This window comes from Podarcis melisellensis (genome assembly GCF_964234715.1).
Source record: "Podarcis melisellensis genome assembly, chromosome: 13".
Taxonomy (NCBI): domain Eukaryota; kingdom Metazoa; phylum Chordata; class Lepidosauria; order Squamata; family Lacertidae; genus Podarcis; species Podarcis melisellensis.
In genome coordinates, this window is record NC_138545.1 from 39,659,211 (window position 1) to 39,684,270 (window position 25,060).

Below are 25,060 nucleotides of genomic sequence, written 5' to 3' on the forward strand. Positions count from 1 at the left end.
CTGCTGGCTGAGTTTCATCTACTGGCTTGGGAAATGGCAAAAGCCACACAAATGGAGAGAAATGTCATTTTGTGTGCATTCTCTGAAGCATAAAGGAACCCGTGAGATCTACACCCTGAGACTTTAAATATGCTTGTTATAGCAACCGTAACTCCTTTTGGAGTATGGCGAACCTGTCCTGATTCCTTGAACGAACCTATTTTACACTTTTGATGTGATCTGCCATAAATGGAAATGGGTTTTAGTGTCCCCTGGGACAGGAAGGTACATTTCAAAGCTGCAACAAGGAGACCACTGCAGCAAGGAAACTATGGTGTTGTGCGTGTGTGTGTGTGTGCGTGCGTGTGTGTGCGTGCTATGGGCTCCCTTCTTGTCATACAGTAGAAACAAGAACAGCACAGGAACCAGAAACAGGCAAAGAAACCCAAGAAGAACTGAGCCACTCCATTAGTATTTTTGCATAGATTAGAATGGCTCGGTGCTTCATTATGGCCAGCAACCTTGCTGTTTTTATTCCAGTAGGGTCCACAATTATCCTTGCAGGACAGCTGCTGGGTATATGTTTGCATTCAGGAGTGCCCTCAAGTTATTGGGTTTAGAAGACTAAAGTCTGTTGACAGCTCTCTTAAACACAGTAGAACAGTGGTTTTCAACCAGTGTGCTGTGGCACCCTGGGGTGCCTTGAATGATGGTCAGGGGTGCCGTGGGCAACACTAGCCTCTGTCCTTCCCTCCCTCCTCTGATGCCTTCTCACATCTCTGCCTCCCAAAGGCTTGCACATCTATTTATTGCGGCAGCCCTGGCTATAAGCTCCCCAGGCGAATGGTGCCTCTGGGGATAGCCAGGGGGTGCTCCTCAGGCCCCTGTGGGGCAGCGTGAGGAGGCACTTCTCTTTGAGGTGGGGGGGCAGTTCAGAGACCAGGGGTGACAGCTGTGGCTGCCCAGAGGACTCTCAAGGAGAGGGGAGCAGAGAAGAGGCTGAGGGAACATTCAATGGTATTTGAAAAGGGGCGAAGGGCTGCTGGCTCCGCAGGCAAGGGGTGGCATAACTAGGCTCCTGAGCCCCCACAGGGGTGCTGCAGAAATAATTTAGTTGTTCAAGGGAGCTGTGGACCCAAAAAGGTTGAAAACCTCTGCAGCAGAATATCACCACCCGAGGTGGCAAAGAAATGCCACTGCTTTGCAGAACCTTGCAGAAGCCAGGCCAGATTCCTTTCGGAAGTTCGTAACCTGGACATGAAGCCCAGGGTCATCTGCACTTGTTGTTTGCCCTCATTGTTTGGCACCCCCCAGCCTATAGAATCTGTGGTGCCCCAAGCAAAAAAGAGACTTCTCAAAAGTGTAGCCAGGAGAACCACCCAACACACGATGGAGCGGGGCCACTGCTTAAGTGGTGGCAGAGAACATGCCTGGTGAGTACAACGTCCCAAGTTGAGTTTCTGCCACCTCCAATTAGAGGAGCTCAAGTGGCAGGGCTGGAAAAGACCACTGCGTGACAGCTTGCAGAACTGAGACAGGACTGGGCTACACAAGGAGGTGGGATTCAGAGAGGGAAGCAGCTGTGGGGCTCTACCACTTGGCTGAGAAGGGCACAGGATGGAGTAGCAAGGTAGGCTTAGACTTGGACACGGAAGGAGGACCAGGTGGGTAGGACTCCTGGAACCGTCTCTTGATGCACCTGTCACTTTGTGGCAGAAGTACCACTTTGGTCTGCTGATGCTCCAAGCCCTAAGACAATCAAAGGGGAGGAAGTGGCTAATAGGTTTTAGGGCACTCTTTCAATACACAATTGTCTGGCAAATTTAATAATAACTTCTGATAGGGTGCATGTCCTTGCATTTCAGTTGACCCAGGGGTAATGTCGCTGGGGTGCGCCTGTCGCCACTTGGTAAACAGGTCATTTGTACTTTCCTGCCAGGTGGCGGGGCATTTTACCAATTCACCTCCTGCTTCCGTTGTTGGGCGCAGAAGTGCGGTAGCTGTTAAGCAACCAAAGCGAATCACTCCCCAGCCGTGTGCTTTCAGTGTAAGGTGTGCAAGCAGCTATTGATGTTGGAGGGCTCTCCTATTATTTTCTTTCCAGCATGCAGTCTGCTTCCCTTGCTAAAGGAACAGAGAGCTTTGTGCTTTGAAGACACTTGCCAGCCAGATGGGCGGGGTACAAATAAATTATTATTATTATTATTATTATTATTATTATTATTATTATTATTATTCCAGTCTGTGGCGTGGATTGTGCAGGCTGACAGCAGGCTCATCCACACTTCACTTGTCCTAGAAAAATTTGGTTTTCCATTTGCACCGCCGCTTTCCCCACGCTGAATTGCGAATTTGCAATCTGCGGAAAAACCCAACCGATGTTTGCTCCGATTCAGCAGTAAAGAGAAGGGGAAAGCAGAAGGACGATCCCACCCTATCTTGCAGTATAGGAGAAAGGACAGTAGTTTACAATTATTTCTAGCCTTTTGATTCTAGGAACTCAGCAGCTGATGTTTAGAGTGAGCCTGAAGTATCCAGGGATCTGACTTCAGCTCACAGTGTTTTCTCGGAATAAGCTGCAAGATCTGTGATAGATGCAAAAACGTTACATCGGAACTGGTTCTTGATAAGCTGTTCCCAACAGCAGCCTTTTATCTTCTGAACTCTGCAACCAAAAGCCGAAATCTGGGCATCCACCACCAGCAAGATCTATTGAAAATGCTCCCTGACGTTCCTATTTCACACAAACCTCCTTCCCCAACCAGTAGTGTCCAATTGAACCCTACTTTGGGGGATGATCCATACTGCACAGATATGAATATGCAAAACATTAAAGAGGAATCTAACATCTCCAAACACTCATGGACACGTGATGGGACATTCATGACTTCCTGGTGTACGTTCAGTACGTGTTTAAAGAACGTAACCTTCCCTTCACATGCTGCAACTCTCATAACACCAGACACTGTTGCATGTGTGATGTAAAGTATGAGTGGTCCTAATAGCTGAGAACTCCTGGCTCTTGGATACTCCTTTTCCACAACACATCTAAATCCTATTCACTTTCCAAAGCTGTGGATAAAAATACTGTTTCAAAAAATGAAAAACACCAAAGCTCTGGCTCATTTTGCACCTACAACCTATGCAATACTCCTTCACATTCTGTCTGTCTCTCTTTTAAACACACACATGAAGCCAAGCAGGAACCAAAATCTGGGCTTTTCAGTTCCTAATCTGAAAAACATTTGGTCATTTTGAAAACTTTTTAAAAAAAATATTTTTGCCACCTGACTTTAAACATTAAGGCTTGAGATGGTGGGGAGGGTTTAATCTGTAGTGTGTGTGTGACTAATTTTGTTCGTATGAGAAATACTCCTTTTGTGCATACCCTTCTTCTCCCTCTAATGTCTCTACTCAACAAACTAGCTCAGTCCCTTCAGTAGTACAGGGGTATTCTAGCACCTCTCACTAAAGGGAGAAATACTGACATTCACCTACATGCCAGAGTCTTAGGACCAAGCAGACATGGCGTTAAGGTTCTGTGACAGGAACTCCTTATGTCTTCTTTATTTTGAAAAAGCAGCGGGGGGGGGGGGGAGGAAGTGATCTCGATCAGGGCTACGGCATGCAGGGAAAGCCCCCCCCCCATCTAAACCTGGCCTCCCCCCACATTTGCTTGTTGAAAAGGTGAGTAGTTCCAATCCCACATCACATCCTCTTTGGACCTCAGTTATTCACCACCCAGCAAACCCCTGACACTGAATCTCACATGGCTCCTGGATGGCAGTAACCCTGTGTAAAATGGCACCTCCAGATGTCCAGATTTCTAATGAACCAAATGTTCTTGACAAGCTTCACCTGCTCACCTGGATAAGGTGGGTTGTGCTCCTAGGTAGATCATCCAATGCCTGAAAACCTGGCGCATGGCAGGCCTGCCTGAAACTAAGAGGGAGGACAACACAGGTGGATAGAGGGGAATACTCCTTTCCCCCAATGTGTAATCGAAACAATGACATAGGCGGAAATGGAGATGAAAAGATTGGCGCTTAAAGCAGTGGAAGGTTTCTGATTTGCCTCTGCTCAGAGTACAGCCTGATTAAGATGCCCTCCTTCCCTGTACTGCTTCTCCCCTGATCTTCCCCACATTGGTTAACTAAATGAACCAAAAAAAAACGTGCCAAAGTTCTCTAGTAGGGGGCAAAGACGATAGGGCCTGTAGCCGCTCGGACAGGGCCTGGGGGGGTTCGGAAAAGCGCTGGTCCAAAGATGGGAGCTTGGAAGAGGGTAGCGGCAGCTGGTCGGAGCGTTAGCGGGCTGGGGAGAGCACACATGGTGGCTGGGGTGAGGGGGCCCGGCAGGAACCGTGCAGCCAAGGTCTTCGTAAGGTGCTTCTGCAAAGCCAGTTTGGACTGTGGGAGGGAGAGAAGGAGGGCGGGGGCAGAGACACACAGAAAGAGAGAGAGACGCACCACGTTAATCAACAAGCTGCAAAAGGAGAGAGGGACACAGTGGACCACGACTTTAAATCTCTAGCGGTTAACTTAAGCCGGGCCCTACTAGGCCCCAAGCCCAGAATCTGTTTTGAAAGCCTTGGCTCAGCTCCGGAAGGTGTGAAATAGCAGTAAAAACAAACGATGCTCCTGAGCATACACAGAGGGCACTTCTGCCATACTGAGCAGTAAGGCCAACCTGAACCACATCCGAGATTGTGGACTTGGCTTCCAGGGTCATGCTGTACCTGAAGCCAACTCAAGCCCCGGCACCACTCTTTATAGATGTTAAGTGTTTAAAAACCTTAGTAAAACGCTGAGAATGTCCCCAGAATCCTGTTGTTGCCTTGGACCATGGATTCAGCTTGCAGTTTGCAGTTAGCAGCCCACCCACCACACCTAGTAACACTTGATCCCCTCCCAAAAATAATGAATTCAGAAAGATTTGGATAAAATCGGCCTTCCTACGGTTTCATTTGTGATTTCAAAAGCTGACTGCTCAGCTTTTTTAAAAAGCTGGTGCTCTACTGCTGAACTAGTGCCCTCCTCCCATTACCTTTCTATCTTTAACTTCCCAATGACAATGCCTGAAGTTTTGCTGCAGACTGTTCAGCACCTAGACCAAGAAGGGGGACTAGGATCCCCAGAGCAAACCCATAGCTCCAGCCGCTCTTTTAAGGTATTTTCTGATAAGCCGCGCAGTTGGTCAGCACCTCGAGTGACAAGTACCTTCAGAATACTCACTGCCAGGGCCGTATTCTTCTGCAGCTTGCTGTATGGGCTGTATTTGGGCTTTGCTGGCTTCCCTGCCAGTCTGTCCTTATGCCGCCTGCTGTTCATGTGCTGTGGGTGGAGACATCAGACGTTAAACATTAAAAACTTCCCTAAACAGGGCTGCCTTCAGGTGTCTTTTAAAAGTCAGATCAAAGGGACGTGGGTGGCGCTGTGGGTTAAACCACTGAGCCTAGGACTTGCCGATCAAAAGGCTGGCGGTTCGAATCCCCATGACGGGGTGAGCTCCTGTTGCTCGGTCCCTGCTCCTGCCCGCCTAGCAGTTCAAAAGCACACCAGTGCAAGTAGATAAATAGGTACCACTCCGGCGGGAAGGTAAATGGCGTTTCCGTGTGCTGCTCTGGTTCGCCAGAAGCGGCTTAGTCATGCTGGCCACATGACCCGGAAGTTGTACGTCGGCTCCCTCGGCCAATAAAGTGAGGTGAGTGCTGCAACCCCTGAGTCGGCCACGACTGGACCTAATGGTCAGGGGTCCCTTTACCTTTACCTAAAAGTCAGATCGCTTTTTTATTTCCTTGACATCTGATGGGAGGGCATTCCACAGGGCGGGTACAGGTTAAGTTTTCTAATAAATTGTGGAGATCTTTTTTATTAGGGGATTGCAATGTACATAATTTAGAATAAAAGGAGGCAAATTCTGTGCAGATGTTTTATGAGAGAATGTTTTAGCACCATCACTTTTTTTAATACAGTCGTACCTTGGAAGTCGAACGGAATCCGTTCCAGAAGTCCGTTCAACTTCCAAAACGTTCGGAAACCAAAGCCCCTTCAGACATTCGGGTTCCAAAAATAGTTCACAAACCAGAACAGTCACTTTGGGGTTTGCGGTGTTCGGGAGTCAAAACGTTCGAGAACTAAGCTGTTCGAAAAACCAAGGTACGATCGTACTGTGTACCCCTGACTTAGATTTTTTCTTCTTTTTACTAACTTCTTTATGGAATAGGTCTAGTTGTTATGTAACCTAAGCCTGCCTTCAGGGATATGTCTGTGAACCTGAATGAATCTGTGAGTAAGCTACTTTTATATTAACATTAAACAGATTCTTGTGTTTATTCTTTTAAAGAGGGATTAGAATGGATTTTACCAGGAAGGAATCTTTAACAGTAAGACTCAGATGAGTCAGCAACAAGCTGATCGCTGCGTAATTTAAAAAGGGGGATGTTTGGAACTCGGCTAGAATATAGAACTTGCTAGCGCAAGTTAGGAAAGATATGATTAAATAATATATCCTCTCCTGCCTCCTTAATCATCCCCACAAAAACTGAGTTTTAAAATATATTTTCTTCACTCCATTTAATCATATAAGCCCCATTTTGGGAAGAGTTGTAGTAGTTTGAGGGTATTTTTGCCTATCTTTTAAAAAGCTCCTCCAGGTGGCGCTCTTGCCCAACTCCTTGTACATTAAGGTTGAAGTCGCCCCCTAGTATGGCAAATTTATTGAATTTACAATCATACATTCTTAACAAAAGTCAAGTTGTTTCTAGTTTGGTGCAAATACAGATCGAACAGGTTTTTTTTAAAAAAAAAACCCACATTATTATTACCATTCATTGTCCCTTTAATAAATATGTATCCACTATTCTTGTCTTTCAGTATCAACTGGGTTTTAAAGTTTATTCCTTTGTCAAAAACGATTGCTACCCTCTGTCCTTTACTTGAACCTGATGCTTGGGAACCAATTTCCTCATGCAATTTGTTTTTCAGTGGAAATTCCACAATACAAATTTGGGAGGAAATCTGAAAAGAATAAGAAGAGGGGGAGAGAGAGAGAGAGAGAGAGAGAGAGAGAGAGAGAGAGAGAGAGAGAGGGAGAGAGAGAAAGAAAGAAAGAAAGAAAGAAAGAAAGAAAGAAAGAAAGAAAGAAAGAAAGAAAGAAAGAAAGAAAGAAAGAAAGAGCAGTACAGGGGGATCACCTCTCTCTCAAAAATTTTGAGGAACACCCATTTCCCCCCCAAAAAAATTCACCTAGAATATTTCTTATTCACTTTTTATTCAACTGAAGTTGAAAAAAAGCTCTCAAATATGGTGGAAATCCTTTTAAATTTCAGAATTAGCTGAATATGTCCAGGTTAAAGATTCTGCTTCCAACAGCTCCAACTCTAAATTTTTAGGGGGAAACCCAACTTGGAAACTTCACTGAAAAATCTCAGAAGGTTTGTAGAAATGTTTGCCTGTTGTAGCTAAAACAAAGAGTTATGTGGCAAATGAAAAACTAATGTGTTTACTTCCACTTTGGGTTTTCAGGAGCAACATAACATCCAAGGAGCGTAAAAGCGTTTATTTCCCATTTCAGATCAGGAGATGCAGAATTATTGCCCTAACTCTGAACTACATTTGTTTTCTTTCAGTGAAGTCATGAAATGTGAATGGCTGAGTTAATGTTTATATGATCCCCGCCTGGCTGGGATCACTTTAGGAAGGAGAAGAAACCCTAAAATAGCAGCAAGAATACTCATTGCAAAGTATTGGAAGACACAAGATCTACCCACCCTGGAAGAATGGCAGATGAAGGTGAAGGACTATATGAAATTGGCGGAAATGACAGGCAGAATCCGAGACCAGGGAGAAGAGTCGGTGGAAGAAAATTGGAAGAAATTTAAAGACTATTTACAGAAATATTGTAAAATTAATGAATGTTAGAATGATGTCGGAATGAGGTTAAGTGGTTTTTAGCAGTAATGCTATAAAGGAGCATGTGAAAATGGTTTGTTAACAGGCGAGAAAGTAAAGTTATGATATATTAAGGTCAAGGATTAAGATAAAAACAAAGAATTGCTGAATTAACCAACTGAACTGGAATACAAAAAAGGGAGGTGTGAGGAGGTCAGGGAAATAAGTAAATGAAAGACAAGTTATGGAAAGATTGATTTATTTTTAATTGTTTTTATTTTTTTCTGTATTTTGTATTTTTTTGCTTCTTTTTTCTATCTTTTTCTTACTTTTGTAACCTTTTTTGAAATTTCAATAAATATCATTTAAAAAAAAGAAGAAGAAACCCTAAAATAAGGCCAGCAAAGCAGCCAGAGAGGGGAAATAGCAATAGCTCTGAATCAGCAAGTTTCAACTGTGGATTTTTTCAGGAAATATTTTGGCCTCAGGAATATCGGTCTCACGACCCACGTCATAACGGTACGGCCAATCAGAGCAGCCGAAGGAGAAACTCTTTTTCTGCCCGGACCATTCTGCTTACCTGATTGAGCTGGGTTTCTGAGTTGACAAAGATCTCGCACACCTGGCATTGGAAGGCTTTGTTTTGGATGCTGAGGCTGCCTTTGCTGCCAATCCGCTTGGGCTTGTGCCCTACTCGAGAGAGGATCTTGCCCCTGCCTCGCCTTGGCAGAACAGCTTGGCCTTCCAGCATTGACTTGTGCTTTGCTCCTGGGGGAGGGGGAAAAAGAGAGCGCACGAGTTCAAGGAGAAGCGGCGACAGCTCCTTGGCTCTTGGAAATGTGAGGAGTTTCAGGATAAGAGGCATGTATGGGGGTCAAAGGATACCAGAATGAAGGCAGCTGCTGCCACACTGGAAATACTAGCCCTTAACAAGTGATACCTTAGGCAGTCTCCCCGAGTGACCTCGTAATTCTCATCTAGCGGCGGCTACAGGCTGAACAAAACAAAGACTCTGGGATTTAGCCTTGTCGAGAGTCTTCGCAAAGGAGAGTGTAAGAAAAGGAGAACATCTAGCCTGCAGGCCAAATAAGACCTGGCAGGGGTCCTCATTTGGCCCCAAAGGCTATTCCCACCCCCCAAGCCATGCCCACCCAACCCACAGCGGATGTCAAACATGATGTCAAGTGTCGCGGGAGGTAAAGACCAAGAACAATCAGGAACCCTAACAAGAACTCTCCCATTGTTCCTTGGCTGGTGAGGCTTGTACTCAATGACTTTTAAACTTGCTACCAAGTGCAAGGCCCAATCTGGAACTTTGGAATACAGTGGTACCTCTGGCTACGTACTTAATTCGTTCCGGAGGTCCGTTCTTAATCAGAAACTGTTCTTTTTTTTTTTTTAATAAATATTTATTGGGGTTTTTAATAAAATCAGAAACTGTTCTTAACCTGAAGCACCACTTTAGCTAATGGGGTCTCCCACTGCTGCCACCGCTGCACGATTTCTGTTCTCATCCTGAAGCAAAGTTCTTAACCCGAGGTACTATTTCTGGGTTAGCAGAGTCTGTAACCTGAAGCGTCTGTAACCTGAAGCGTATGTAACCCGAGGTACCACTGTATAGCTGATTCTTGCAAAAGTGAGGACTGAAGTCACAGCTGGTCAGCCTCCCTGAGTTCTTTTGCAGGTGTGGTTTAACTCCAAACCACATCTGCAGAGGAATGTTCTTCCTTTTCATCCTGGCTTTAACTCAAGCTGTGCTGCAAAGGAAAAAGGGAGCCAGTTGACCTCAGGTGATTGTCAAGTGGGCAGCCCCACCTACCTGTCAATGTAGCCACCTGAGGGTGGGGGAGCTCAGGATCTGGCCTGTCAGTGGGATTCTACCCCTAACCCCTGATGTAGGGCATTATTGTAGTTTTCTCAGCATGTGTGTGTGTTAGTGAAAACTACAAAGGATTTCTGAGCTCCTTCCCTTGCTCCAAGCCTATTTCTAAATTTGTAGCCCTGGCTTTTTTCATTTTTCAAAAAAAGCAGTAGGCAGTGCCATATATTCCAAGGACAGCTGTCCTTATCTGCCATGAGTCAAGCGTATATGGTTTGGTGCCAACTTTTATGAACATAGGAATAGTTCTATGCATTGCTTTCTGTTAAATTCAAAACTGAAGTGTCCCCTACCCATTATTTCTTTAAAACAAACACTATGGTGTATGTTTATATGTTCCTTTTGTGCTGTATATTATATATGTTAATCTTATTAAGCCTGAATCACACTGATATTTCAAATACGCTCCAGGGATCACAAACTGCATTATCTTCCCTGGTGCTGAAGTTGAACAGGAAAGCAAAGACAAATCCCAAATGAATTCATATTTTTTTTTGTTTTGTTTATTTCTAGCTACTCTGATTATTTCAATTCCTTGTCCTGTTTGAAAGTGTAAGGCATCAAAAATGACAGCTTGAAAAATTAAGGGTGAGAGCAATGCTGGATGCCTTTTGTTATCTCACCAAGAGAAAGTTCTGCATCGAATTTAAAAGCAACTTTTCTTTGGATCAACTAAGGAGTCACAAAGAAGCAAGCAAGCTTCCCGAGTTCATAAAAATCCTTCATCAGGAGAGATGGGGGGGGAGAGGAGGGAGAAATAGATGTTGCTAAACATGACAAAAAGCCCAAGCCTGCAACGTGGAACAGTTTTAGATGGAATGGAGGAGATGCTAAAAGAAACCTACATTATGTAAGGCTTGCAGCAAGATCTCAGGTGGCACGGTAGGGTACAGGAAGAGAGACACAAAGCTGCTCTCTCTCAGATTTGAAATATAGGTTATGTACACATCAGCGGCTTAAAAGGCAGTAAGGTTGCTTTTCCCCCCTCCTGTGTTTCAAGTTGCATTTTTATGCGGCTGTACACATCAGAGGAGCTGTCATTTGTACAGGCACAACAGAAGCCCAAAATGTACACACTTCATTCAGCTTAACTGCAAGCTTGCTTTTTCCAATCAGATGGAAGCTGGTTTGAGGGAAAGCACATCAAACAGGAGTGTTTCTCAAGAAACTACAGGATACCTAGGAATTGTGGCTAACGTCATGAGTACTTGGCTTCAAATACCAGCAGTGGGAGTGCACTGGAGCCAGAGTAACGAGTAATGTCTATACAGCCATAAAAGCCAGAGGTTTTTTGTCTGAATAGAATCTGGGATCTCAGCTTTCCCCTCGAGACGTGCTGTGGGTTTATAATGGTATTTGAAAGTATTGCAGTCAGTGCCCTTGCAAATAACGCCCCCTCCAAAAGAAACTTACTAGCCCACCCTCACCGAACCATGCAGTAAGTAGTGACACAAAAATAAAAAAGAGGCAGTTGTTATCAAGTTTTCTACCTAGCCACTTGGAGGAAACTTTCACCAGAGGAGACCAGGTGAGTGGCTATTTCAAAGTCAGCAAAAAATTCCTGTGTTGAAGGCAGGAGGTTTCTTTACCCTATCTCACCCTCACGGCCTTAATGTCACATTTTCCCCTCCATATCCACTGAGCTTGTTCACACGTAACGTTAGACCATAGATCATTAAACTATGGCTTAATGAGCACAAACACTTCCATTACTGACCAATGCCACACACGGGAGGAAATAAGGTAGGAACAAGACAAGAGCCTGGTTTGTTACGTAGGAACTCACACCCATGTTGTGTTTCTCTCCAAACAAACCGCGAGCAGAAGCCAAGGTTTGTTCTTAATGCTTGTAAGAATGTTGTGTACAAACTGGGCAACTATCTGCTAACATCTTCGTTTCGTCTCCTTCACTGCTCCACGCCACAAAATACTAAACGGTGCCAAGCTAACATTCAGGTTCTGAACACAGGTTTATTATCAGCGGATCGGCCTAAAGTTATGCAAATCAGAAACCTTTCATTTTAGCACAACATCTGGGTTTCCTTGGGGCAAAATTTAGTTTCTGTTTTTAGGGGGGGGAAATCTGGGAAAGCGTGGCCTTAAAAGATAGGTCTGCAATTTTACCATCCTCAGACATCACGTATACCGGGGCAATGAGGCAAGATGCTACACCCTGAGGCTGTGTACAGATAATTATTTCTGTGCAACGAGAAAAATATCTTCCCTCCTACTGCTGCTATGGGATGAGCTCTCACCCATCATCAGTAGCTAGATAACTGGACAAACACATTTCAGAGGGGGAAGTGAGTCTCCATGGGCTGCATGCAATCGGCTCCAAACACATGTACTTGTATGTGGAGGCTGGCCCCAGCTTTTCTGGGATTTAGCCAACAAAAGACTCCTTCTTACCAGAATTGTGAGCCTCGAGCTGAGAGGCAGAGTTAACTGTCACCTTGCAAGTGGGACAGTATAGGTGCTGCTTGTTCTTCTTCCCCTCTTTCTCCGCGTCTGGCGCTGAGCTGGTGCTTCTGCCCAGTTCAGTGGCTGGAGTCTCCGCTCCAGGCGCCGCAGACGACGACGACACACTTGCAGTGTCTGGAGCTCCTTCTGACGGCTCCGAAACAGGTGGGGAGACAAGGGACAGGATTCCGCCAGCCAGCTCGGCAGGTGACTCCTCGACAGGGGACATCAGGATGAGGCTGCAGGGCTCTGCTGCCGGCTGATTCAATCCCAGCAGGCCATTGGATTGTGCTAACAAAAGAGAAGGAAATGTTTTTATTTTCCCTCGGAGGATATTGCTGCTTCCTCCCTTCCTGCTTTTTTCTCTAGACTGGATCTTGGCCACCGCAGAGACAGGAACATAGGAACTCAGAACATTGGCCTATATTGAAAAATACTTTCTACAAGGACTGGCAGGCACTGTCTCCAGGGGTTTCAGACCAAACATTCCCAGTCCTACCTGGAGATGTGGGGATTACACCTGGGAAAGCAGATACTGTACTCTACTGCTGAGCTACAATCCTTCTTCAGAGTAACCTCGTTTTAATTGAAGCTGCCCTCTAAAGCTGATCAGTGGTGTGCAGAGGTAGCCCTAGGATTCCTTGGGCTCTTGGTGGCCCTCCCTGAGCTTCCTTGAGCTTTTGGTGCCCCCCAAAATCTGAGAAGCAGGTGAGGCTGCCTGGACAGGAGAAAACACTTCCTTGGGGCAGGATGGGGTACCAGCACTGCTCTCTGCCTGAAAGCCACGCACTCCAAGGACCCCTTTCCATTCTCTCCGGAGGCGGCGGCGGCAGCGGCAGCAGCAGCTTTTTCTGCTGGAGATGCTGGCAGATTCCTTCTTCAGACAAAGCAAGTGCTGGAGTGCGAAGTCAGATGGAGGAGGGCACTCCAGGTGTCACGGGAAGACTCCAACACCTGGCAGGTGATTTTTGCGCCCTCCACCTGGTGGAGACCGGTTTTGCCAGCCCCTCGGTACCCCTCTGTTGGTCAGGCATGGGCTTTTTCAACCATATCTGGAATGACCTCTTCAAGGGAGATCCGCTTTTCCCAGAATGGGATGTAGTAGTTACTCTATGGTACGCGGGTGGCACTGTGGTCTAAACAACTGAGGCTAGGGCTTGCCCAATCGGAAGGTCAGCGGTTCGAATCCCCGCAACAGGGTGAGCTCCCTTTGCTCAGTCTCAGCTCCTGCCAACCTAGCAGTTTGAAAGCACGTCAAAGTGCAAGTAGATAAATAGGTACCACTCCAGCGGGAAGGTAAACAGCGTTTCTGTACACTGATCTGGTTCGCCAGAAGTAGTTTAGTCATGCTGGCCACATGGCCCGGAAGCTGTATGCCAGCTCCCTCAGCCAATAAAGTGAGATGAGCGCCGCAACCCCAGAGTCGGTCATGAATGGACCTAATGGTCAGGGGTCCCTTTACCTTTTTACTTACTCTAGAGAAGGTCTGGTGTCATTTTCCCTCTCCCATAACCAAAATAGCAGCTGCACAGAGGAGGGTCCACTCCACATCAGGACCGTGGATGAGAAAGAGATTCAACACTCTTGCCAATGCCATTTTCCTACTGAAAATCATCTCTCCTTCATAGCTGCTATTTGCAGATTCCCTTTTGAAATGGCTAGCAGCGCATGGGGAAGGATTTTCAGTGGGAAAACAACCCCCTACTTCATTGTATTTATTTATTATTATCAATGAACTTCTCTGGGTAGCTCAGTTGGTTAGAGCATGGTGCTGATAATGCCAAGGTTGCAGGTTCGATCCCCGTATGGGACAGTGGATTTTTCCTGCAGGGGGCTGGACCAGATGACCCTCAGTGTCCCAGCTCTACAATTCTATGATTTATTGCACTTATAGTCAACATTTTTCTCCAAAGAACTCGAGGTGGCTTCCATGGTTCTTCCCACTCCTCATTTAATCTCTTCAACAACCCTGTGAGGTTGACTAGGCCAAGAGTGAGTGACTGGCCAAAGGTTGTCCAGTGAGATTCATGGCTGAGTGGGGATTTGAACCCAGATCCTAGTCCAGCACTCTAACCATGACAGCACACTAGCTCCCATTGTGGCAGGAGGCAAAGGGATATGTTCGACGCCAGATCTAATTTGACCAAGATTAACTAAATAACCCCCACGTACCATCTTATATTGCCTTAAAAATGCGTCCAGGTTATCACCCCACCCAGTTTCCAAGTAGAGAGAACATTTCCACAATCTCAGAACATAACGCAAGACAGAGGGCAGGGCTTTGTGGGCCACCACTGGTACCTGCATTGCTGTGGCCGGTGTCTCCGCTGAGGTCCAGTGCGGTGTCAAAGTCAGCAGCTGTTTTTTCTTGGCTGCCGCTGCCATCCACAGTCTTCTGCTTGTTTTTCACTGCTTCAATGGCTTTGAGTCTCCGGGCATGCTTGTGGCCTCTGTAATGCGCCTCAGCTTGATTCTGCAAGATGGCAAATATGGAGCGATGAGAGAGGGAAAGGTGGTTTCAAAGGCCATTCTGCAGTACAGTGGTACCTCGGATTAAGTACTTAATTCATTCTGGAGGTCCGTTCTTAACCTGAAACTGTTCTTAACCTGAAGCACCACTTTAGCTAATGGGGCCTCCTGCTGCCACTGCGCCGCCAGAGCACAATTTCTGTTCTCATCCTGAAGCAAAGTACTTAACCCAAGGTAATATTTCTGGGTTAGCGGAGTCTGTAACCTGAAGCATATGTAACCTGAAGCGTATGTAACCCAGGGTACCACTGTATGTAAATTCAAAGAAAGTCTATGGCGCGAATTACCACCTTTTTTAAGGGCTCATCCACATTTCTGTTTGTCCTGGGCCTAAAAAGCGTCCGAGAGGTTTCATGCTTGTCCTGTGCTTTCTAGGCAAAGGCCCAAGTGGTTTGCCCTGCTGCTTTCTCCAGGAAAACCCTCTTTTTACTGCTGAATTGGAGCAAAAGTCAATCTGCAGAAAACCCAATTGACATTTGCTCCGATTTAGTGATAAACAGAGGGTTTTTTCTGGGGGAAAGCAGTGGGACAACTGAAAGTTTGGTCAAGCCCTTACCTGGTGGAGCTACACTTAGAAGGAGGATTTATTTATCTTGCACCTGCTACCCATTCCTTCTGGGGTGCTGGAGAGCACCACAGGCAGCAAAAACAAAACTTGAGTATTTAATCCCTACATACAATTCTGTGTACATCCCCTCCCCATTCTTAGAGGGAAATGTCTTTGGGGGAAAAGCAGGAAAGGTCCAGAAAAGGGAGACAAAACTGACAAGGTGTCACGGCTTGGAAACATGGGCCCAAGAGCTTTTCCGTTTGCCCAGCAGCTTTCCCAGGAAAAACCTACTCTTTATCGCTGAATCATAGCAAATGCCAATTGGCAGAAAACCTGAAGAAGTGTGGATGAGCCCTTACTCTCCAAAAGTGAAATTGACCCAGACTTGCTTTTTTTTTTAAAGAGCACAGCATAACACGCGACCTTAGGGATGCTTCCCACAACTTTTACAGTGGGGGGTGGGGAGTGGTAGGAAACTCTGGCACTCGGAAGAGTTCCCCATTGCCTGCCTCCTCATTCTGTGTGCAAGGGGGTCTGCAACAGCCCCTCCTACCTCAAACATTATGCAAACGAGGACGAACCGCCAAGCAGCACCCTCATTTTAATTCAGATTGGATTTTAAGTTTCCATGAATTTGCCGCAGAGCTATTCATTCTGGCGACAATGGGGAGAATTGTCTCTGACTGCTAAACACACAAGCATTTTTTTTGGGGGGGGGGAGCAGGGGAGGGTGGTCACTCAATATCCTTTTGTAGTCTTTTTTTTTAAAAAATATTATCAGCATCGCACAGGCAGGGGGACATGAAGTGTGTGCTAATTGATTCAACCTTCCCACAGAAAGGTGGGGAAGGATAAAGGAAAAAATATACCCTATTACACACACACACACACACACACACACACACACACACTCACACACACACACATATTCTGGCCTGCCCGCCTGTGAACATACACTGCATGTTAGACATGCACCCCGGGAAGTGACAATAGCTGATTGTCACCTCCTCCTCCTCCTCCTCCTAAAGGATATAGATTTAGCTATGTTGCTTTATTTTGTATGTTGAAGCTGTTCGCCGTATGCGTTCTTTTATGACGCCTCCCATTTTTATTTGCCCAAAAGCTCCTTTTGAAAAAAGCAATGGGTTGCATTTAATCAGGGGCAATGTGCCTTATCTCCACTTTGCCAGGCAGTGAACAATGCCAGGAATTGAATTATATGGGTGCGCAGTGGGAGGGAGGGAGGGAGGGGGTGAAAGTTGTCATGGTATAAAATGGGAGGCTTACAGCAAAAAGCAAGGGGTAGTGTGTGTGAGAGAGAGTGGCGGGGCAGGGTGAGGCAAGAAGGACACACTGCTTTTGCTGGATGACCAGCAATCACCACAGAGCCAAAAGTGACATAGCCGAATTGTGAGGCCCCCCCGGGGCCTGAGCAGTCTAGGGTAAGGAAAAGCAAAAGGGAGAGGAGAAGCTACACAAAGACAGGTTTGTAGCTTATTAGAAGACCAGGGAGAAACCCCGAACCAGGAGCTTCTACAGGGGCAAAGGAGCACTGGCAGGTCGACTGTGGCCTACTGGCAGAACGAATAATCCTTGGCTCATCTCCCTGCTGCAGTTCCTTCCTTTCGCCAGAGCCAAATAACAGCGCATGGCGTAAGATGCTGCAGGAGTGTTTTGACTCTGCAAGTGCCCTTGAATTATTGGGAGTGAAACAGAAGAGGGCAAACAACCTCGCCTCGATTCTCCACTCTGCCATCTCCTCCGCTGCCCTCTTCTTCAAAGGCCAGAAGCTTGCATCATGTTAAGGTGGCAGCAGAGGCAGCCACTCTCAAAAACAAATGGACTATATCTATTTCCTTCTGGGGATCTGGGCCTGGGACTACAAGTCCCAGGACGCGTGGTGAAAAGAGAGGAGGACGCCCGAGTTCAAATCTTGCCATTGACAAAAGGCAACAAATGCCCTAAAGCAAGCTCTTATCTAAGGGGTTGTCCACAATTCTCCTTGCCCTGTGCCTGGAATGAGTCCAAGCAGTTTTGCCTTTGCCCAGCACCTTCCCCCAGAAAACCCACTCTTTACTGCTAAATCAGAACAAAGGGCAGTCCACGGAAAACCCGATTACCACTGTTCTGATTCAGCGCTAAACCATGCGTATTTCCAGGGAGAAGCTGCAGGGCAACAGAAGTGTGGATGACCCCTTAGTGCAGGGGTCAGCAAACTTTTTCAGCAGGGGGCCAGTCCACTGCCCAGAGATGCATTTTAAATAAAAGGACACATTCTACTCACGTAAAAACACACTGATTCCCAGATCGTCCGCAGGCCAGATTTAGAAGGCAATTGGGCCGGATCCGGCCCATGGGCCTTAGTTTGCCTACCCATATGCAATAAGGGTTAATAATATTACTGACCTACCTTATAGAGTTGCTGGGAAGACTGACAAAGTAACACGAGGGCTACTTTTATTGCTCTAAAGCTAGCCTACAAATGTAAGTTAGAATGTTGATGATTTATAAGGAAGTCTGACTCCGACTAGGATATTTTCAAGTTGTGGCTCCTACCCAACTGAACCAGTTAGCATCTTACTGAAGCTCGTCAGAAGCTGAACTTTGTTGGTGTTTTGCAAATGAAGTAAAGCCTTTTGTCTTGCATGTGCTTTTGTTTACAAGATGCTGCAGTTGGCAAACTGTTGTTTTCCAAGCCAACACAAATGGAGCATCCATATGAAATGGTCTCCAAAAGCCACCCCAGTACCCTTTTCAAGGCTCTCTTTCCTTACTCACTCCAAGGAACTATAGAATTTGGGGTGTGGAGTGGGCCTCCTTCCCACCAGACACATCTGGCTTGTCCACCCCCACCCCCCGGCCTGTCCCAGCTCCCGTAAAGACGTGCCTTACCGCAGAGTTGAATCTGAGGTGGCAAATATTACAAGAGATGAACTGCTTTTTCTTGAGTAGGTTGGGGACACCAAAAGTGTGGTTGATCACTGCTTTCTGTACTGGATCCATCTAGAAGGGAGGGTGTGGAGAAAAGCAGACATGAGTCAGCTTCAGAGAGACAGAAGGCTAGAGCAACACATCTCAAAAAATGTTCTGCCACGAGGGAACCCATTCCACATTTAACTTTTTGCTGAAAATCACACACTCACCTGCCACAGAACCCCTGTATATTGGAAGAGGATTCTCATGGTGGGGGAAATGTTCTGCAGCGCGCAGTTCTTGCAAGGTGCTTGCCCGACTTATTGGACCTCACTGTTGCCCCCTATGAGCTGAGAACGTACCCTAGAATACCACAAACACTCCCCCAGCTGTGTGTTGCTGAGGAAACAAGGAGTTTATCAGTCATAACTGAGGGAACAGATGCAAATAAACTCCTTATACACTGCAATAGCCACCCAGTGAAGAGAAAAGACAGATCAACACAGTCTGCCTCTATTCCAGGACAGACCTAGAAGAGAAAGTGACACAACATCACTTGTGACCCATAGCTCCTAGCTAAAAGCACTCCAACACATCAGGGATCTGTAGCCCATTCTGGGCAATGATCACAGGTCTTGCTCCTGGTCAGCCCGCTAACCTAAAACAGCTGCTCACCAGAAATAATAGGCCACACAAATACGGAGATCAGGCCTTGTGGAAGACCCAGATGCCAATGGCTTCTGTAGGCCACACTCATTACTGCATCACAGTTTCATCCACCTGCTTCCTTCCAGTGAGACATAGTGTATCTCAGAGGTCAGCAAACTTTTCCAGCAGGGGGCCGCTCCACTGTCCCTCAGACCTTGTGGGGGGGCTGGACTATATTTTGGGGGGGGGAAATGAACGAGTTCCTATGCACCCAGAGATGCATTTTAAATAAAAGCACACATTCTACGGATGTAAAAATGCCAGGCAGGCCCCACAAATAACCCAGAGATGCATTTTAAATAAAAGGACACATTCTACTCATGTAAAAGCACGCTGATTTCCGGACTGTCCATGGGCCGGATTTAGAAGGCAGTTGGGCCTGATCCGGCCCCCAGGCCTTAGTTTGCCTACCCATGGTGTATATGCTGGCTATGTCCTTCTGCATAAGACAAACAGCCCAGTTTCTATGCAAAAAAACAAATGGGCAGGACACAGATATGATGTCAGAAATGGCAGAATTCAAGAACTACCAAGCGAAGCATTTCAGTCCCCCCAGAACACCATGCCTGTGACCTTAATGTGGGTATTATTGAACAAAAATACAAAAAAAGGAAACCCACTATTTGTCTTGCCTGCTCAATCTGCCAGAGCCTGTCGTCACATGTAGAGGAAGTCCCTAACTCACCAACGGTTTGAGACCCATCAGCTGCCCTCACCTGGTCAAGCTGTTTCCCAAAGTGTGGTCCCATAATGAATTTGTTAGGTCTTTAAGGTGACACAAGCAGGAACAAGAGAGAAATTCAGTTCAGCTTTGAATTTTCATACAAACCTATTTAAATCATGCTTCTTGTCACAAAATGCAAACCAAAAAGCGTCCAACTTTCGAAATTTGCACTTCTACAAATTTTGCAGTGCAGTTCACCAACACCCCCCAAATGTACAGAAATGCACATTTTAGGGGAAATGTGCATAAAAATGAATATACTGGTGAAAAGATACAATGCATTATATCAGGGGGAAATGCTTGCAATATTGTGCACATTAGGCAAAATTGCATGCAAAGATTTATATATTAAGAGAAATGCAAACTAAATGCTGATGACTTTTTTTAAAAAATGAAATGAAATGGCAAAGCAATGCAGAAATATGGTGAACTAAACTCAAGACTGGAAAAATTAGAAACTTGTGAGAGACCAAAATTTCCTCATCCCTAGAATATTGCCTTTTTTGTTTTTTCTGGATCTTATTTATGCAATACCAGCCTGGCCATGTAGTCTTCCATGGTTTTCTGATAACTTAAAAGTAATGTGCAGGGCTTTAAAAACCTAGGTTAAATAGTCAACTGGATTCAGGAACTTCTGCAGCAACCTAGGGTGGAATCTACATCCACTACTGCATTTTTCTGCAATTCTTGGTTTCATTTGTTTCAATAGTGTTCGAAAAACTACTTTAAGTTCAAAAAAAATGATTGCATTAAGTAACGTAAAAACGGATTAGAGGAGAGAACAGGGAGGTAGAAAGGGGAGAAGGGAAGGGGTGGGGGAAACTAATACAAAAATAATGTGTGTGTTTGAGCACAACCATAATCTATAATGCACGTATTGTTCTCTTAGCCCTGTGGCTCTGGAAGATTATCTTATCCGAGGCTGGCTGTCAGGAAGAGGGGAGAGAGATTGAGGTTTGAAGGTGATCGTATTTCTCAACAAAGCTATTTAGTTGTCCAGACAGGTGCATCAGTCTAGCAGGCAAAGCGTGCAGACAAGGGAATCATTATCTGGACCCCTAAATTCCATCCCCAAAGGGAGCAGAACTGGCAACAGAAAGTGATTAATGAAGTGGTGCCTTCCCATGCTCGTGATGAAATTTTTACTCACTCATCTGGAATAAAAATGAAGAGGCACATGCAGGTTCAGAGGCAGGAAGGACAGTGTTGGTGTTGGATCAGAGAATTTTGAGTGATCAAAGGAACCTTCTGTCCCAATCTTGAAGGTGGCGTGCTCAAAGAAGTAACCACCTGGTGCAGGGATGCCGTGCAAGATGGAGGCAGGTCCATCACCTGATCACAGGAGGTGAGGGGGAAGAGAGATCTCTTTTCATTTACTCCATTTCACCCTCAATGGTTAGTGAAATAGAGCCGGAGTCCGGCAGTGATTTCATGCTCTTTATTGCAGCTTGTAAACAGTGATTGGATTGCGCCCCAAACCTTAGGCTTTTATATACATTATTTACACAATGAGTCCCATCTGATTGGCTGATTTTGCTTCCCTCCTGGAACCTGATTGGTCTTTTCCTGCCAATCAGTTGTTGCATTCTACAATCCTGCCAGCCTAATAGGCTGATTAACTTCCTCCCGGAGCCTGATTGGTTTTCTCCTGCAAGCCAATCAGTTGTTGCATTCTACGATCCTACCTGCCTATTGTTCTAGGATCCAAGCTTAGTACATAACAGTTAACAATTCTTTTCTCCAGTTAAAAAAGCATCCATGGCAGCACACAATTGGAAAACAAGAGCTGACTTGTGGGACAGAACCAAAGATCCACAACCCAGCATTTTTTCCCTAAAAGGTGGCCCCTGACACATCAATAAGCATGGACCTACCGTTCCACCACCACAACTCATCCTCTTTTCTTTTTTAAAAATATTTTATTAAGGCTTTCCATAATAGAATACAATAAAAAAGTTTAATTGATCTAAACAAAGACAGAAAAAAGGGGAAGAAGAATGCAAAATATTCTCTCACAGGTAGATCTTCCACCTCTTTCTGTGTTAAGACAAGGGTTAAGATTTCACCTGGGAGCTTCTTCTCCCAGATCTTCCCTTCCCTGCCTCTTACACAGGACCTTTCAACAGCCAGCCATCACCTTCATCGAGTACAATCCCTCCATTGACCCAAAACAGAGGACATTAAAAAAACAAAACAGAAGCAAGAGCCAAGCAAAGAAGAAGAAGAAGAAGAGTTTGGATTTGATATCCCGCCTTTCACTCCCTTTAAGGAGTCTCAAAGCGGCTAACATTCTCCTTTCCCTTCTTCCCCCACAACAAACACTCTGTGAGGTGAGTGGGGCTGAGAGACTTCAGAGAAGTGTGACCAGCCCAAGGTCACCCAGCAGCTGCATGTGGAGGAGCCGAGAATCGAACCTGGTTCACCAGATTACGAGTCCACCGCTCTTAACCACTACACCACACTGGCTCTCAAAGAAGGGAAAGAAAAAGTAACAACTCAAATTCTGAGGTATGCCCCCTCTGCACACGGATGCTTCACTTGTAGCATAGCTAATCGTCTGCATGAATTTGTCTCATCCTTTTCAAAAGCCACCTCTAGATTCTAAGTAGCCAGGGGGCTCTTCCTGTATGCTGAGGCCAAAATCCTACGCATGCTTCTTCTGGATAAGTGTGCACAGCACTGCTGTCTAATTTCCACACAGTGCCTTATTTGTTGTGGTGCTGATGATAATAATTCCCGTTATTATCACAGCAAGTGGCTATCAGTGCATCTTGGGGTCGCGACTGCTATAATTTATTTATATTTAATTTATTTACAAAACTGTATCAATCGACTTCCCGCAAAATTAGATGTACAGCTTCCTCATTCTAAAAGTCAATCATTTATGACAGGGGTAAAGCAATAAAACAAATGAGTAACAAATTGGCAGACAAAGGCAATCATCAACAATCAGTCTAGCAATTCAGAATAAAAGCCGCAGGGTGAATGAGGAGGCTTTTACAACATGGGAGCTAGAAGTGAGGTGGCCTGACAGATTTTTCTGGGTGGCTGGGTCCAAAGCAGTTGTGCAACGCATAAAAGGGCCCCTTCCACAATTACATGCGCGCGCACACACAGACACACACAGACACAATATTACAGAACATGCAGCAAAGAGACCTAGAGCAAGGTTTCACCAACAATCACCAATATGCTCTTTGCAAAGCTTCATCATTTCTGGTCACTGTTGCCAATTTGAGGCAATACTGAGTTCTAGCATCAGAGATCAAGATGGGATCGGTTGGTCCAATTCAGTGTGCCATCGGGATATGGGATCAACAGGGATGCTCATAGCCTTTCCTAAAGGTGCCCAAACTATGCACCCAAATGAAGTGTCAATAGCCTATCCATGGGACCATGCAAGCCTGCTGAGATTTCCCAGTCTAGTTCCTTGACCCTAACAGCAAGCTCAATCGGGAGCTGACATACTGCCCCCGCTCCCCCTTGGAGAACAAACCGTTCAGCCAATGAATCCCAAGCACTGCTGATGCTTCACGGTTGCTTGAGAATCCAAACACTTCCATTTTTAAAACCATCAGACAGGCAGCTACATTCTCCCTACCTACCGTATATATGCAAAATCCCGATTCAAGAAAGCACAGCACAGGCACTGGCTCTCCTAATTTACCTTGAAGGGAAAAACTTAAAACATCAGGTGCGTTCCAACAGATTGCAGTTGGTACCTACCTACCGATTTCTCCTGCTCTTGATGTGCTTATTCCAGAAGGTTTGCTGGAAAGATCTTTCTGCACCTCCCAGCTAAGGGAGAGAACTGTCTGAAAACCGAAGAGCGTATTTTGAGGGCAGTGTATTCCGAGTGGTTTAAAAAAATAAAAAATAAAATCCTATATCTCTGCTTTATAACCAATTTGCATTGACTCAAATTACTTCTGTTTTATCCCTGGGATGTTCCCACTGATATATAAATAGAGACTGTGGCGCTGAACTTCCTGTCAAGTCTCTGGAGGTCAGAGATGGGTAAGCAAAGAGAGAGAGACAGGAGGGGTTCAAACTGTGCCTTTTTGCAAGTGGCTGTTAAATCTTCAAGAGCTTTGCACATCTGAGAGAACTTCAGGACACCTTCCTAGCATGGAATTGTTTGTTTGGAAATGAATAGTTTCCATAGAACCACTGGAGCTTGGAAGGTTTATGTATGCAGCTTGTGGGTCGGGATCAAGAGATGGGTTTGCATACCAGTTAACGATAGATCAGATAAGCACCACCACCATTTTGTTTTTTAGTGCTCTGTGGGTGAGTTAAATAAAGGGGAAATCTGAAATAAAAGAAAAGCAAAAGTGATGCCAACGAAGTTTGGAAGACGAACTTCCCAGTTCAGAACTGCTGGGCTACTTAGGAGTCAAGGCCAACCACTCCAAAATTGAGGCTCAGCTCAGAATTAGCCAGAGTAGTTGCTTCCATCCATTCCCCACTTTTCATGGCAACATCGGTGAGGAGAGAAGTGGCGTTCACTGGGTTCTTCACTGTGAGTATCAAGAAGAATTTGGAAGCAATTATCATGAAGTCCTGGCACTCAGCATGCTGTTCAACCTTTTTCACAGCTGCTTAACGCAGGTCAATATTTTCCTTGAGCTACTCACCACCACCCCAATCTCTCTTTCCTGGTCACACACCTTCAGCTTGGACAGCATCAGCGCCTATGAAATATAAGGATGTTTTGCCCCCATGGTGCATCATTTCACTGGCACTGAATCATATTTGCCATAATGTTGCCCATTTACCCTGTTTTAACAGATTCTTTGGGGGCACATCATGACCTCTTTTTGTTTTTAGCACCCTGAATAATTTAATGTCATCAAGAAATTAGGCCACCTCATGTCACTGCTCACCATAACTCCAGATCAAGTTAAAAAGCACCGGTCAGAATACATATCTTTGGGGGACCCCACCTCTTACCACTGAGATAAAGGTAAAGGTAAAGGGGCCCTGACTGTTAGGTCTAGTCGTGACCGACTCTGGGGTTGCGGCGCTCATCTCGCTTTATTGGCTGAGGGAGCCGGCGTACAGCTTCCAGGTCATGTGGCCAGCATGACTAAGCTGCTTCTGGCGAACCAGAGCAGCGCATGGAAACGCCATTTACCTTCCCACCGGAGTGGTACCTATTTATCTTCTACCTTCCCACTGGAGCGCTACCTATTTATCTACTTGCACTTTTGACATGCTAGGTTGGCAGGAGCAGGAACCGAGCAACGGGAGCTCACCCTGTCATGGGGATTCGAACCACTGACCTTCTGATTGGCAAGTCCTAGGCTCTGTGGTTTAACCCACAGCGCCACCTGCGTCCCGACCACTGAGATAGCTTTCCATATATTCCTACTCTCTTCGTCCTATTCCTTAACCAATTACTGATCCATAAAAGAACCTGCCTT

At 45.7% G+C, this 25,060-nt stretch overlaps 1 protein-coding gene and 1 long non-coding RNA gene across 9 annotated transcripts in view; one reads left to right on the forward strand and one right to left on the reverse strand.

Annotated features, from left to right (window-relative positions):
- The window catches only part of LOC309354443, a 609,149-nt gene that overhangs the window by 175,473 nt on the left and 408,616 nt on the right, over positions 1-25,060 (forward strand). The gene's annotated exons all lie outside the window — the stretch shown is intronic.
- The window catches only part of ZNF385C (zinc finger protein 385C), a 156,118-nt gene continuing 134,299 nt past the window's right edge, over positions 3,242-25,060 (reverse strand). For 7 of the 8 annotated variants that reach the window (XM_081884048.1, XM_081884049.1, XM_081884047.1 and 4 more), the window contains 6 exons: positions 18,182-18,292; positions 14,512-14,683; positions 12,160-12,501; positions 8,452-8,639; positions 5,199-5,312; positions 3,242-4,388 (listed from right to left, as the gene is read on the reverse strand). In XM_081884048.1, coding sequence (XP_081740174.1) covers positions 4,167-4,388; positions 5,199-5,312; positions 8,452-8,639; positions 12,160-12,501; positions 14,512-14,683; positions 18,182-18,292 — 1,149 coding nt within the window. In that variant the 3' untranslated portion in view covers positions 3,242-4,166. The remainder of the gene's footprint in view (positions 4,389-5,198; positions 5,313-8,451; positions 8,640-12,159; positions 12,502-14,511; positions 14,684-18,181; positions 18,293-25,060) is intronic. The other variant, XM_081884046.1, reaches the window with a different exon arrangement.